General features: G+C 45.2%; 1 protein-coding gene across 1 annotated transcript in view; it reads left to right on the top strand.

The window, feature by feature from the left end:
• The window catches only part of tbc1d5 (TBC1 domain family, member 5), an 85,177-nt gene extending 71,699 nt beyond the window's left edge, over nt 1-13,478 (top strand). Inside the window, exon 21 of the mRNA XM_072447277.1 lies at nt 13,113-13,478. Coding sequence (XP_072303378.1) covers nt 13,113-13,367 — 255 coding nt within the window. The 3' untranslated portion in view covers nt 13,368-13,478. The remainder of the gene's footprint in view (nt 1-13,112) is intronic.
• The last annotated feature ends 1,048 nt before the right edge of the window (nt 13,479-14,526 follow it).

Raw genomic sequence — 14,526 nt, 5'->3', positions numbered from 1 at the left:
CTTGTATCTGCTCAAATCAATGGAAGTCTATGGGGAGTGGGCGGGGCATCCCGACGGAATGGGGAGTGACCAGCGCGTAAGCGCTCGTAATGATGATTCCACCCCATGGCGGCATGGGGAAGGCTTAGAGCTTTCAAACGATGTATAATTTGTTGTTATAGTGGAAACGGCTATATTGTTTTTGCTAAAAATATTATTATTTTTATTTTTCTTGTTCTTCTGCTTTTTGATCTCTAATTTGACCCCCTGAACATGCTCAAAAACTCACCAAACTTTGCCCAAAATTCAGAATCGGCGAAAAATTTGATTTTTTCTGGGCCATTTTTTTTTTCGTTAAAAAATGGCGCGACAGCGCCACCGACAAAAGTCAAAATACATTGCGCCTATGGGAGACGCCCCGAGGTCAACTTTGGCGTAAAGCTACAAAATTCGGGACACGCATTCCTCTCGTGAGGACGAACAAAAAAAAACATTGTGGCCACGCCCCCAGACTTACCCTATGGCCGCCATCTTCCTTTGAAAATGAAAATACGCTGTGTTAGTCATTTTGTTCACGTCAAACTTTGACGAACTCCTCCTAGGGCGTTTTGCCCACCGACTTCAAAATCGGCGTACGTCCTCTGGACAAGTGGGGCATCTAAAGTTATTCAATTTTTTGAGATACCTTTTACGGTCTGTGTGCGGCGCAGCCGCAAAGTTGGACAACTTATTTTGGAATATTGCAGATCTAAAAATTGCTCCCATTTGATCAAAACCAGTCCGATTAGGACCAAATTTGAATCAGTTGTTAAACTTTCTAGTTTGGACCAGTTTAGGCTGACAAAATTGAAATGGCCGCGATAGCGCCCCCTACAGAGTGACCTTTAAATTAACATTGAAGGTCAAAAATTAGTTTTACCAAAATTGTCTAAACTTTACCCAAAATTCTATTTTGCCGTCCCGATCACAAAAGCCAATCACAAAAATGCCTAAATTTTTACCGCGTAGTCGTAGCGATGACAGAAACCTCCCATGTTATCCCTATGGGAAAACCGCAAAATCTCTCAAATTACCACATTTTTATGTTTTACACTTCAACGAACTCCTCCTAGTGCGTTTTGCCCACCAACCTCAAAATCGGTGTACGTCCTCTAGACAAGTGGTGCATCTAAAGTTATCCAAATTTTAAGGATAACATTTACGGTCTCTGTGCGACGGAGCCGCAAACGTTTCCCAGAATTCTGACTATTTGGCCTTCAGAGTGGCCTATAAACAATAGAGTTTTTCCAAATGACATGACATTTTGCACTAAATTCTAATTTGCCATCCTGATCATAAAAGTATGAGAGCCAAAGTCATATTTTGTACGGCGTAACCGTAGCTATGACAGAAACATCCCATGTTATCCTTATGGGAAAATCGCAAAATCGCTCAAATCACCACATTTTTACACTTCACACTTTAACAAACTCCTCCTAGGGCGATTGTCCGATCAAACTCATATTTGGGGAAAATCATCTACACAAGCGGGCCATCAAAACTTATCCATATTTTGATTCTAAGTGCTACGGTCTCTGTGTGGCGGACCCGCAAATATATGTCAGAAATGGGAAAACAGCGAAATCTCCAAAATGACCACATTTTCACGCTTCACACTTTCACCAACTCCTCCTAGGCCGATTGCCCGATCAAGCTCATATTTGGGGAAATCATCTACACAAATGGGGCATCAAAAGTTATCCATATTTTGATTTTAAGTGCTACGGTCTCTGTGCCGTGGAGCTGCAAATATACTGTCACAAATGGGAAAAACGCCAAATCCTTGAAATGTTCACATTTACGCTTCACACTTTAATGAACTCCTCTGTGGGCAATAGCTCGATCAAGCTCATATTTGGGAAAAATAATCTACACAAGCGGAGCATCAAAAGTTATCCATATTTTTATTCCAAGTGTCACGGTCTCTGTGCGCTGGAGCTGCACATTTGACCGACATTTGTGTTCATTTGCACTGGTTAAGCACAGCATTGTACATGTCCAATGTGTCGCTGTCTTAGTTCTTAGACAATTGCGTTAGCGCCATCTCTGTAAAATGCAGAGAGCAGAGTCGGAAGGCCGGCGGCCCGCGAGGGCCGTTGGATGCCGCTTGCGGCTTTAATTTTTCTTGTTCTTCTGCTTTTCGAGCTCTAATTTGACCCCCTGAACATGCTCAAAAACTCACCAAACTTTGCCCAAAATTCAGAATCGGCGAAAAATTTTGTTTTTTCTGGGCCATTTTTTTTTTCGTTAAAAAATGGCGCGACAGCGCCACCGACAAAAGTCAAAATACATTGCGCCTATGGGAGACGCCCCGAGGTCAACTTTGTCGTAAAGCTACGAAATTCGGAACACGCATTCCTCTCGTGAGGACAAAAAAAAAATATTATTGTGGCCACGCCCCCAGACTTACCCTATGGCCGCCATCTTCCTTTGAAAATGAAAACACGCTGTGTTAGTCATTTTGTTCACGTCAAACTTTGACGAACTCCTCCTAGGGCGTTTTGCCCACCGACTTCAAAATCGGCGTACGTCCTCTGGACAAGTGGGGCATCTAAAGTTATCCAATTTTTTGAGATACCTTTTACGGTCTGTGTGCGGCGCAGCCGCAAAGTTGGACAACTTATTTTGGAATATTGCCGATCTAAAAATTGCTCCCATTTGATCAAAACCAGTCCGATTAGGACCAAATTTGAATCAGTTGTTAAACTTTCTTGTTTGGACCAGTTTAGGATGACAAAATTGAAATGGCCGCGATAGCGCCCCCTACAGAGTGACCTTTAAATTAACATTGAAGGTCAAAAATTAGTTTTACCAAAATTGTCTAAACTTTACCCAAAATTCTATTTTGCCGTCCCGATCACAAAAGCCAATCACAAAAATGCCTAAATTTTTACGGCGTAGTCGTAGCGATGACAGAAACCTCCCATGTTATCCCTATGGGAAAACCACAAAATCTCTCAAATTACCACATTTTTATGTTTTACACTTTAACGAACTCCTCCTAGTGCGTTTTGCCCACCGACCTCAAAATCGGTGTACGTCCTCTAGACAAGTGGTGTATCTAAATTTATCCAAATTTTAAGGATAACTTTTACGGTCTCTGTGCGACGGAGCCGCAAACGTTTCCCAGAATTCTGACTATTTGGCCTTCAGAGTGGCCTATAAACAATAGAGTTTTTCCAAATGACATGACATTTTGCACTAAATTCTAATTTGCCATCCTGATCATAAAAGTGGTGGGCACCTCTTGGGCTCTGAGCCGGTGGGCACCTCTTGGGCTCTGAGCCGGTGGGCACCTCTTGGGCTCTGAGCCGGTGGGCACCTCTTGGGCTCTGAGCCGGTGGGCACCTCTTGCCCTGCCTTCTGAGCTGGTGGGCATGTTGTAATGTCCTGATCACCTCTAGCTTGTGCTGTAGTGGGTGAGTAGAATCAAAGAGCAGATTTTGATCTGTGTATAGGTTTCCTATATATACTTCTATATGGAGAAACCAAATACTTGATGACTATGAATGTGCAGTACAGATCAGTGAGTTTACCTCAGGCTAAGCTAAAAAATGTTGTGGCGTAACTTACACTGCATCATCTAACTAACCCCTGCGTCATCTAACTAACCCCTGCATCATCTAACTAACCCCTGCATCATCTAACTAACCCCTGCATCATCTAACTAACCCCTGCATCATCTAACTAACCCCTGCATCATCTAACTAACCCCTGCATCATCTAACTAACCCCTGCATCATCTAACTAACCCCTGCATCATCTAACTAACCCCTGCATCATCTAACTAACCCCTGCATCATCTAACTAACCCCTGCATCATCTAACTAACCCCTGCATCATCTAACTAACCCCTGCATCATCTAACTAACCCCTGCATCATCTAACTAACCCCTGCGTCATCCCGCATGTTTGGTACCCCGTCGCCCCTGGCAAGTACAGTGAACTAGCCCATGCCGAAGGCATGGATCATGCATACTTACTCCTGCTATGACAGAAATAGTCAACAATTTGTGAATGGGCTACGCCCATTCACAAATTGTTGACAACAGCAGCGCGAAGCGCTGCATTCCTCCAAAAACCCTCCTGGCATCGTCCTGTACGCGAGAATCCATGCCGCAGGCATGGGCCATGCTTGTATCTGCTCAAATCAATGGAAGTCTATGGGGAGTGGGCGGGGCATCCCGACGGAATGGGGAGTGACCAGCGCGTAAGCGCTCGTAATGATGATTCCACCCCATGGCGGCATGGGGAAGGCTTAGAGCTTTCAAACGATGTATAATTTGTTGTTATAGTGGAAACGGCTATATTGTTTTTGCTAAAAATATTATTATTTTTATTTTTCTTGTTCTTCTGCTTTTTGATCTCTAATTTGACCCCCTGAACATGCTCAAAAACTCACCAAACTTTGCCCAAAATTCAGAATCGGCGAAAAATTTGATTTTTTCTGGGCCATTTTTTTTTTCGTTAAAAAATGGCGCGACAGCGCCACCGACAAAAGTCAAAATACATTGCGCCTATGGGAGACGCCCCGAGGTCAACTTTGGCGTAAAGCTACAAAATTCGGGACACGCATTCCTCTCGTGAGGACGAACAAAAAAAAACATTGTGGCCACGCCCCCAGACTTACCCTATGGCCGCCATCTTCCTTTGAAAATGAAAATACGCTGTGTTAGTCATTTTGTTCACGTCAAACTTTGACGAACTCCTCCTAGGGCGTTTTGCCCACCGACTTCAAAATCGGCGTACGTCCTCTGGACAAGTGGGGCATCTAAAGTTATTCAATTTTTTGAGATACCTTTTACGGTCTGTGTGCGGCGCAGCCGCAAAGTTGGACAACTTATTTTGGAATATTGCAGATCTAAAAATTGCTCCCATTTGATCAAAACCAGTCCGATTAGGACCAAATTTGAATCAGTTGTTAAACTTTCTAGTTTGGACCAGTTTAGGCTGACAAAATTGAAATGGCCGCGATAGCGCCCCCTACAGAGTGACCTTTAAATTAACATTGAAGGTCAAAAATTAGTTTTACCAAAATTGTCTAAACTTTACCCAAAATTCTATTTTGCCGTCCCGATCACAAAAGCCAATCACAAAAATGCCTAAATTTTTACCGCGTAGTCGTAGCGATGACAGAAACCTCCCATGTTATCCCTATGGGAAAACCGCAAAATCTCTCAAATTACCACATTTTTATGTTTTACACTTCAACGAACTCCTCCTAGTGCGTTTTGCCCACCAACCTCAAAATCGGTGTACGTCCTCTAGACAAGTGGTGCATCTAAAGTTATCCAAATTTTAAGGATAACATTTACGGTCTCTGTGCGACGGAGCCGCAAACGTTTCCCAGAATTCTGACTATTTGGCCTTCAGAGTGGCCTATAAACAATAGAGTTTTTCCAAATGACATGACATTTTGCACTAAATTCTAATTTGCCATCCTGATCATAAAAGTATGAGAGCCAAAGTCATATTTTGTACGGCGTAACCGTAGCTATGACAGAAACATCCCATGTTATCCTTATGGGAAAATCGCAAAATCGCTCAAATCACCACATTTTTACACTTCACACTTTAACAAACTCCTCCTAGGGCGATTGTCCGATCAAACTCATATTTGGGGAAAATCATCTACACAAGCGGGCCATCAAAACTTATCCATATTTTGATTCTAAGTGCTACGGTCTCTGTGTGGCGGACCCGCAAATATATGTCAGAAATGGGAAAACAGCGAAATCTCCAAAATGACCACATTTTCACGCTTCACACTTTCACCAACTCCTCCTAGGCCGATTGCCCGATCAAGCTCATATTTGGGGAAATCATCTACACAAATGGGGCATCAAAAGTTATCCATATTTTGATTTTAAGTGCTACGGTCTCTGTGCCGTGGAGCTGCAAATATACTGTCACAAATGGGAAAAACGCCAAATCCTTGAAATGTTCACATTTACGCTTCACACTTTAATGAACTCCTCTGTGGGCAATAGCTCGATCAAGCTCATATTTGGGAAAAATAATCTACACAAGCGGAGCATCAAAAGTTATCCATATTTTTATTCCAAGTGTCACGGTCTCTGTGCGCTGGAGCTGCACATTTGACCGACATTTGTGTTCATTTGCACTGGTTAAGCACAGCATTGTACATGTCCAATGTGTCGCTGTCTTAGTTCTTAGACAATTGCGTTAGCGCCATCTCTGTAAAATGCAGAGAGCAGAGTCGGAAGGCCGGCGGCCCGCGAGGGCCGTTGGATGCCGCTTGCGGCTTTAATTTTTCTTGTTCTTCTGCTTTTCGAGCTCTAATTTGACCCCCTGAACATGCTCAAAAACTCACCAAACTTTGCCCAAAATTCAGAATCGGCGAAAAATTTTGTTTTTTCTGGGCCATTTTTTTTTTCGTTAAAAAATGGCGCGACAGCGCCACCGACAAAAGTCAAAATACATTGCGCCTATGGGAGACGCCCCGAGGTCAACTTTGTCGTAAAGCTACGAAATTCGGAACACGCATTCCTCTCGTGAGGACAAAAAAAAAATATTATTGTGGCCACGCCCCCAGACTTACCCTATGGCCGCCATCTTCCTTTGAAAATGAAAACACGCTGTGTTAGTCATTTTGTTCACGTCAAACTTTGACAAACTCCTCCTAGGGCGTTTTGCCCACCGACTTCAAAATCGGCGTACGTCCTCTGGACAAGTGGGGCATCTAAAGTTATCCAATTTTTTGAGATACCTTTTACGGTCTGTGTGCGGCGCAGCCGCAAAGTTGGACAACTTATTTTGGAATATTGCCGATCTAAAAATTGCTCCCATTTGATCAAAACCAGTCCGATTAGGACCAAATTTGAATCAGTTGTTAAACTTTCTTGTTTGGACCAGTTTAGGATGACAAAATTGAAATGGCCGCGATAGCGCCCCCTACAGAGTGACCTTTAAATTAACATTGAAGGTCAAAAATTAGTTTTACCAAAATTGTCTAAACTTTACCCAAAATTCTATTTTGCCGTCCCGATCACAAAAGCCAATCACAAAAATGCCTAAATTTTTACGGCGTAGTCGTAGCGATGACAGAAACCTCCCATGTTATCCCTATGGGAAAACCACAAAATCTCTCAAATTACCACATTTTTATGTTTTACACTTTAACGAACTCCTCCTAGTGCGTTTTGCCCACCGACCTCAAAATCGGTGTACGTCCTCTAGACAAGTGGTGTATCTAAATTTATCCAAATTTTAAGGATAACTTTTACGGTCTCTGTGCGACGGAGCCGCAAACGTTTCCCAGAATTCTGACTATTTGGCCTTCAGAGTGGCCTATAAACAATAGAGTTTTTCCAAATGACATGACATTTTGCACTAAATTCTAATTTGCCATCCTGATCATAAAAGTGGTGGGCACCTCTTGGGCTCTGAGCCGGTGGGCACCTCTTGGGCTCTGAGCCGGTGGGCACCTCTTGGGCTCTGAGCCGGTGGGCACCTCTTGGGCTCTGAGCCGGTGGGCACCTCTTGCCCTGCCTTCTGAGCTGGTGGGCATGTTGTAATGTCCTGATCACCTCTAGCTTGTGCTGTAGTGGGTGAGTAGAATCAAAGAGCAGATTTTGATCTGTGTATAGGTTTCCTATATATACTTCTATATGGAGAAACCAAATACTTGATGACTATGAATGTGCAGTACAGATCAGTGAGTTTACCTCAGGCTAAGCTAAAAAATGTTGTGGCGTAACTTACACTGCATCATCTAACTAACCCCTGCGTCATCTAACTAACCCCTGCATCATCTAACTAACCCCTGCATCATCTAACTAACCCCTGCATCATCTAACTAACCCCTGCATCATCTAACTAACCCCTGCATCATCTAACTAACCCCTGCATCATCTAACTAACCCCTGCATCATCTAACTAACCCCTGCATCATCTAACTAACCCCTGCATCATCTAACTAACCCCTGCATCATCTAACTAACCCCTGCATCATCTAACTAACCCCTGCATCATCTAACTAACCCCTGCATCATCTAACTAACCCCTGCATCATCTAACTAACCCCTGCGTCATCCCGCATGTTTGGTACCCCGTCGCCCCTGGCAAGTACAGTGAACTAGCCCATGCCGAAGGCATGGATCATGCATACTTACTCCTGCTATGACAGAAATAGTCAACAATTTGTGAATGGGCTACGCCCATTCACAAATTGTTGACAACAGCAGCGCGAAGCGCTGCATTCCTCCAAAAACCCTCCTGGCATCGTCCTGTACGCGAGAATCCATGCCGCAGGCATGGGCCATGCTTGTATCTGCTCAAATCAATGGAAGTCTATGGGGAGTGGGCGGGGCATCCCGACGGAATGGGGAGTGACCAGCGCGTAAGCGCTCGTAATGATGATTCCACCCCATGGCGGCATGGGGAAGGCTTAGAGCTTTCAAACGATGTATAATTTGTTGTTATAGTGGAAACGGCTATATTGTTTTTGCTAAAAATATTATTATTTTTATTTTTCTTGTTCTTCTGCTTTTTGATCTCTAATTTGACCCCCTGAACATGCTCAAAAACTCACCAAACTTTGCCCAAAATTCAGAATCGGCGAAAAATTTGATTTTTTCTGGGCCATTTTTTTTTTCGTTAAAAAATGGCGCGACAGCGCCACCGACAAAAGTCAAAATACATTGCGCCTATGGGAGACGCCCCGAGGTCAACTTTGGCGTAAAGCTACAAAATTCGGGACACGCATTCCTCTCGTGAGGACGAACAAAAAAAAACATTGTGGCCACGCCCCCAGACTTACCCTATGGCCGCCATCTTCCTTTGAAAATGAAAATACGCTGTGTTAGTCATTTTGTTCACGTCAAACTTTGACGAACTCCTCCTAGGGCGTTTTGCCCACCGACTTCAAAATCGGCGTACGTCCTCTGGACAAGTGGGGCATCTAAAGTTATTCAATTTTTTGAGATACCTTTTACGGTCTGTGTGCGGCGCAGCCGCAAAGTTGGACAACTTATTTTGGAATATTGCAGATCTAAAAATTGCTCCCATTTGATCAAAACCAGTCCGATTAGGACCAAATTTGAATCAGTTGTTAAACTTTCTAGTTTGGACCAGTTTAGGCTGACAAAATTGAAATGGCCGCGATAGCGCCCCCTACAGAGTGACCTTTAAATTAACATTGAAGGTCAAAAATTAGTTTTACCAAAATTGTCTAAACTTTACCCAAAATTCTATTTTGCCGTCCCGATCACAAAAGCCAATCACAAAAATGCCTAAATTTTTACCGCGTAGTCGTAGCGATGACAGAAACCTCCCATGTTATCCCTATGGGAAAACCGCAAAATCTCTCAAATTACCACATTTTTATGTTTTACACTTCAACGAACTCCTCCTAGTGCGTTTTGCCCACCAACCTCAAAATCGGTGTACGTCCTCTAGACAAGTGGTGCATCTAAAGTTATCCAAATTTTAAGGATAACATTTACGGTCTCTGTGCGACGGAGCCGCAAACGTTTCCCAGAATTCTGACTATTTGGCCTTCAGAGTGGCCTATAAACAATAGAGTTTTTCCAAATGACATGACATTTTGCACTAAATTCTAATTTGCCATCCTGATCATAAAAGTATGAGAGCCAAAGTCATATTTTGTACGGCGTAACCGTAGCTATGACAGAAACATCCCATGTTATCCTTATGGGAAAATCGCAAAATCGCTCAAATCACCACATTTTTACACTTCACACTTTAACAAACTCCTCCTAGGGCGATTGTCCGATCAAACTCATATTTGGGGAAAATCATCTACACAAGCGGGCCATCAAAACTTATCCATATTTTGATTCTAAGTGCTACGGTCTCTGTGTGGCGGACCCGCAAATATATGTCAGAAATGGGAAAACAGCGAAATCTCCAAAATGACCACATTTTCACGCTTCACACTTTCACCAACTCCTCCTAGGCCGATTGCCCGATCAAGCTCATATTTGGGGAAATCATCTACACAAATGGGGCATCAAAAGTTATCCATATTTTGATTTTAAGTGCTACGGTCTCTGTGCCGTGGAGCTGCAAATATACTGTCACAAATGGGAAAAACGCCAAATCCTTGAAATGTTCACATTTACGCTTCACACTTTAATGAACTCCTCTGTGGGCAATAGCTCGATCAAGCTCATATTTGGGAAAAATAATCTACACAAGCGGAGCATCAAAAGTTATCCATATTTTTATTCCAAGTGTCACGGTCTCTGTGCGCTGGAGCTGCACATTTGACCGACATTTGTGTTCATTTGCACTGGTTAAGCACAGCATTGTACATGTCCAATGTGTCGCTGTCTTAGTTCTTAGACAATTGCGTTAGCGCCATCTCTGTAAAATGCAGAGAGCAGAGTCGGAAGGCCGGCGGCCCGCGAGGGCCGTTGGATGCCGCTTGCGGCTTTAATTTTTCTTGTTCTTCTGCTTTTCGAGCTCTAATTTGACCCCCTGAACATGCTCAAAAACTCACCAAACTTTGCCCAAAATTCAGAATCGGCGAAAAATTTTGTTTTTTCTGGGCCATTTTTTTTTTCGTTAAAAAATGGCGCGACAGCGCCACCGACAAAAGTCAAAATACATTGCGCCTATGGGAGACGCCCCGAGGTCAACTTTGTCGTAAAGCTACGAAATTCGGAACACGCATTCCTCTCGTGAGGACAAAAAAAAAAATATTATTGTGGCCACGCCCCCAGACTTACCCTATGCCTGCCATCTTCCTTTGAAAATGAAAACACGCTGTGTTAGTCATTTTGTTCACGTCAAACTTTGACGAACTCCTCCTAGGGCGTTTTGCCCACCGACTTCAAAATCGGCGTACGTCCTCTGGACAAGTGGGGCATCTAAAGTTATCCAATTTTTTGAGATACCTTTTACGGTCTGTGTGCGGCGCAGCCGCAAAGTTGGACAACTTATTTTGGAATATTGCCGATCTAAAAATTGCTCCCATTTGATCAAAACCAGTCCGATTAGGACCAAATTTGAATCAGTTGTTAAACTTTCTTGTTTGGACCAGTTTAGGATGACAAAATTGAAATGGCCGCGATAGCGCCCCCTACAGAGTGACCTTTAAATTAACATTGAAGGTCAAAAATTAGTTTTACCAAAATTGTCTAAACTTTACCCAAAATTCTATTTTGCCGTCCCGATCACAAAAGCCAATCACAAAAATGCCTAAATTTTTACGGCGTAGTCGTAGCGATGACAGAAACCTCCCATGTTATCCCTATGGGAAAACCACAAAATCTCTCAAATTACCACATTTTTATGTTTTACACTTTAACGAACTCCTCCTAGTGCGTTTTGCCCACCGACCTCAAAATCGGTGTACGTCCTCTAGACAAGTGGTGTATCTAAATTTATCCAAATTTTAAGGATAACTTTTACGGTCTCTGTGCGACGGAGCCGCAAACGTTTCCCAGAATTCTGACTATTTGGCCTTCAGAGTGGCCTATAAACAATAGAGTTTTTTCCAAATGACATGATATTTTGAACAAAATTCTAATTTGCCATCCTGATCATAAAAGTATGAGAGCCAAAGTCATATTTTGTACGGCGTAACCGTAGCAATGACAGAAACATCCCATGTTATCCTTATGGGAAAATCGCAAAATCGCTCAAATCACCACATTTTTACGCTTCACACTTTAACAAACTCCTCCCAGGGCGATTGTCCGATCAAACTCATATTTGGGAAATATCATCTACACAAGCGGGGCATCAAAAATTAGTCATATTTTGATTTTAAGTGCTACGGTCTCTGTGCTGTGGAGCTGCAAATATATGTCACAAATGGGAAAAACGCCAAATCCTTGAAATGTTCACATTTATGCTTCACACTTTAATGAACTCCTCTGTGGGCAATAGCTCCATCAAGCTCATATTTTGGGAAAATCATCTACACAAGCGGGGCATCAAAAGTTATCCATATTTTTATTCCAAGTGTCACGGTCTCTGTGCGGCGGACCCGCACATTTGACCGACATTTGTGTTCATTGGCACTGGTTAAGCACAGCATTGTACATGTACAATGTGTCGCTGTCTTAGTTCTTGCGTTATCGCCATCTCTGTAAAATGCAGAGAGCAGAGTCGGAAGGCCGGCGGCCCGCGAGGGCCGTTGGATGCCGCTTGCGGCTTTAATTTACTTAAATTGAATTTATTTTTGTTACGCCCAAATTCAAAACAGCAGTTTCCTCGAGACTGAGTGAAAAACAGATTAAGCGAGGTTCATCAGGACTTGGCAATGTCCCAGCATCCCCTGTCCTTACACCCTCCTTCTGCAGAGACATATCTCTGGACATATCTCTGGACATGTCTCTGGACATATCCCTGGACATATCCCTGGACATGTCTCTGGACATATCTCTGGACATGTCTCTGGACATGTCTCTGGACATATCCCTGGACATGTCTCTGGACATGTCTCTGGACATATCTCTGGACATATCTCTGGACATGTCTCTGGACATATCCCTGGACATATCCCTGGACATGTCTCTGGACATGTCTCTGGACATGTCTCTGGACATGTCTCTGGACATATCCCTGGACATGTCTCTGGACATGTCTCTGGACATATCTCTGGACATATCTCTGGACATATCTCTGCACATATCTCTGGACATATCTCTGGACATGTCTCTGGACATGTCTCTGGACATATCTCTGGACATGTCTCTGGACATGTCTCTGGACATGTCTCTGGACATATCCCTGGACATGTCTCTGGACATATCCCTGGACATATCTCTGGACATATCTCTGGACATGTCTCTGGACATATCCCTGGACATATCCCTGGACATGTCTCTGGACATGTCTCTGGACATATCCCTGGACATGTCTCTGGACATGTCTCTGGACATATCTCTGGACATATCTCTGGACATATCTCTGGACATATCTCTGGACATGTCTCTGGGCATGTCTCTGTACACGTCTCTGTACACGTCTCTGTACACGTCTCTGTGCACGTCTCTGGGCACGTCTCTGGACAGCTGTGTTGGGACAAGGCCAGGGAGTTCACTTCAGATCAAACCTTAATGTTGGTCTCATGTTGTCCTTCCCTCTGTGCCCTCCAGGTGGCGTCCTCCCTGGGCTCAGATGCTAGTAGGAACTGGGGTGACTACATCCTGGTCTCTCAGGATGAGGAAGTCCAGGGGGGTGGAGCCATCCGGAGGGGTCGGGGCCTGGTGCGCCTTGAACCAGAGGGCTCAGCCGGGACTTTCCACGACCCTCTGACCACCGGGAGTCCCTCGGGATCCTCTAGTCCTGACGCGGGCTCCACCAACAGTAAAGACTCGGACTTCACCATGGTCAACCCCGCCGACTTGTGAACGGCCCCCATCTCCAGAGCCACGGGGCCAAATATTGTTTATTATATGCATTTGGACTGTGACACCGCCCCCATACTGGACCCGCCCCCATACTGGACCCGCCCCCAGACTGGACCGCCCCCAGACTGGACCCGCCCCCAGACTGGACCCGCCCCCAGACTGGACCGCCCCCAGACTGGACCGCCCCCAGACTGGACCCGCCCCCAGACTGGACCGCCCCCAGACTGGACCCGCCCCCAGACTGGACCGCCCCCAGACTGGACCGCCCCCAGACTGGACCCGCCCCCAGACTGGACCGCCCCCAGACTGGACCCGCCCCCAGACTGGACCGCCCCCAGACTGGACCCGCCCCCAGACTGGACCGCCCCCAGACTGGACCGCCCCCAGACTGGACCCGCCCCCAGACTGGACCGCCCCCAGACTGGACCGCCCCCAGACTGGACCGCCCCCAGACTGGACCGCCCCCAGACTGGACCGCCCCCAGACTGGACCGCCCCCAGACTGGACCGCCCCCAGACTGGACCCGCCCCCAGACTGGACCGCCCCCAGACTGGACCGCCCCCAGACTGGACCGCCCCCAGACTGGACCGCCCCCAGACTGGACCGCCCCCAGACTGGACCGCCCCCAGACTGGACCGCCCCCAGACTGGACCGCCCCCAGACTGGACCGCCCCCAGACTGGACCCGCCCCCAGACTGGACCGCCCCCAGACTGGACCGCCCCCAGACTGGACCGCCCCCAGACTGGACCGCCCCCAGACTGGACCGCCCCCAGACTGGACCGCCCCCAGACTGGACCGCCCCCAGACTGGACCCGCCCCCAGACTGGATCCACCACTGAAATAATGGGTCAAGAACATGTCATTTGCTGGTTTTATCACAAAGACACTGCCATTATAAAATTCCAATGAGACGGGGAATATGTATTTGTTTTATTATGAATACAGTTCATTTCTTATCTTCAGTTATCATGTTTTAAGCTTAACTTGGTTAAAATGGGAAACGCATCTCTTAGTACTATTTAAGTAATTGTTAGTCAACTCGACTGACTGAAAATAGATTCTGACAAGTCGACAACTAAAATAATAATTATTTGCACCTTAGTCACAATATGAAAAGTCACAAGCTGTATTCTAAAGACACAATGAAAGCCTTTTACC

This window comes from Eucyclogobius newberryi, unplaced genomic scaffold (genome assembly GCF_026437365.1).
Source record: "Eucyclogobius newberryi isolate DKJ021-1_F unplaced genomic scaffold, fEucNew1.0.hap1 SCAF_16, whole genome shotgun sequence".
In the NCBI taxonomy this organism is placed as follows: Eukaryota; Metazoa; Chordata; class Actinopteri; order Gobiiformes; family Gobiidae; genus Eucyclogobius; species Eucyclogobius newberryi.
This window is presented reverse-complemented; position numbering and strand designations above follow the sequence as displayed.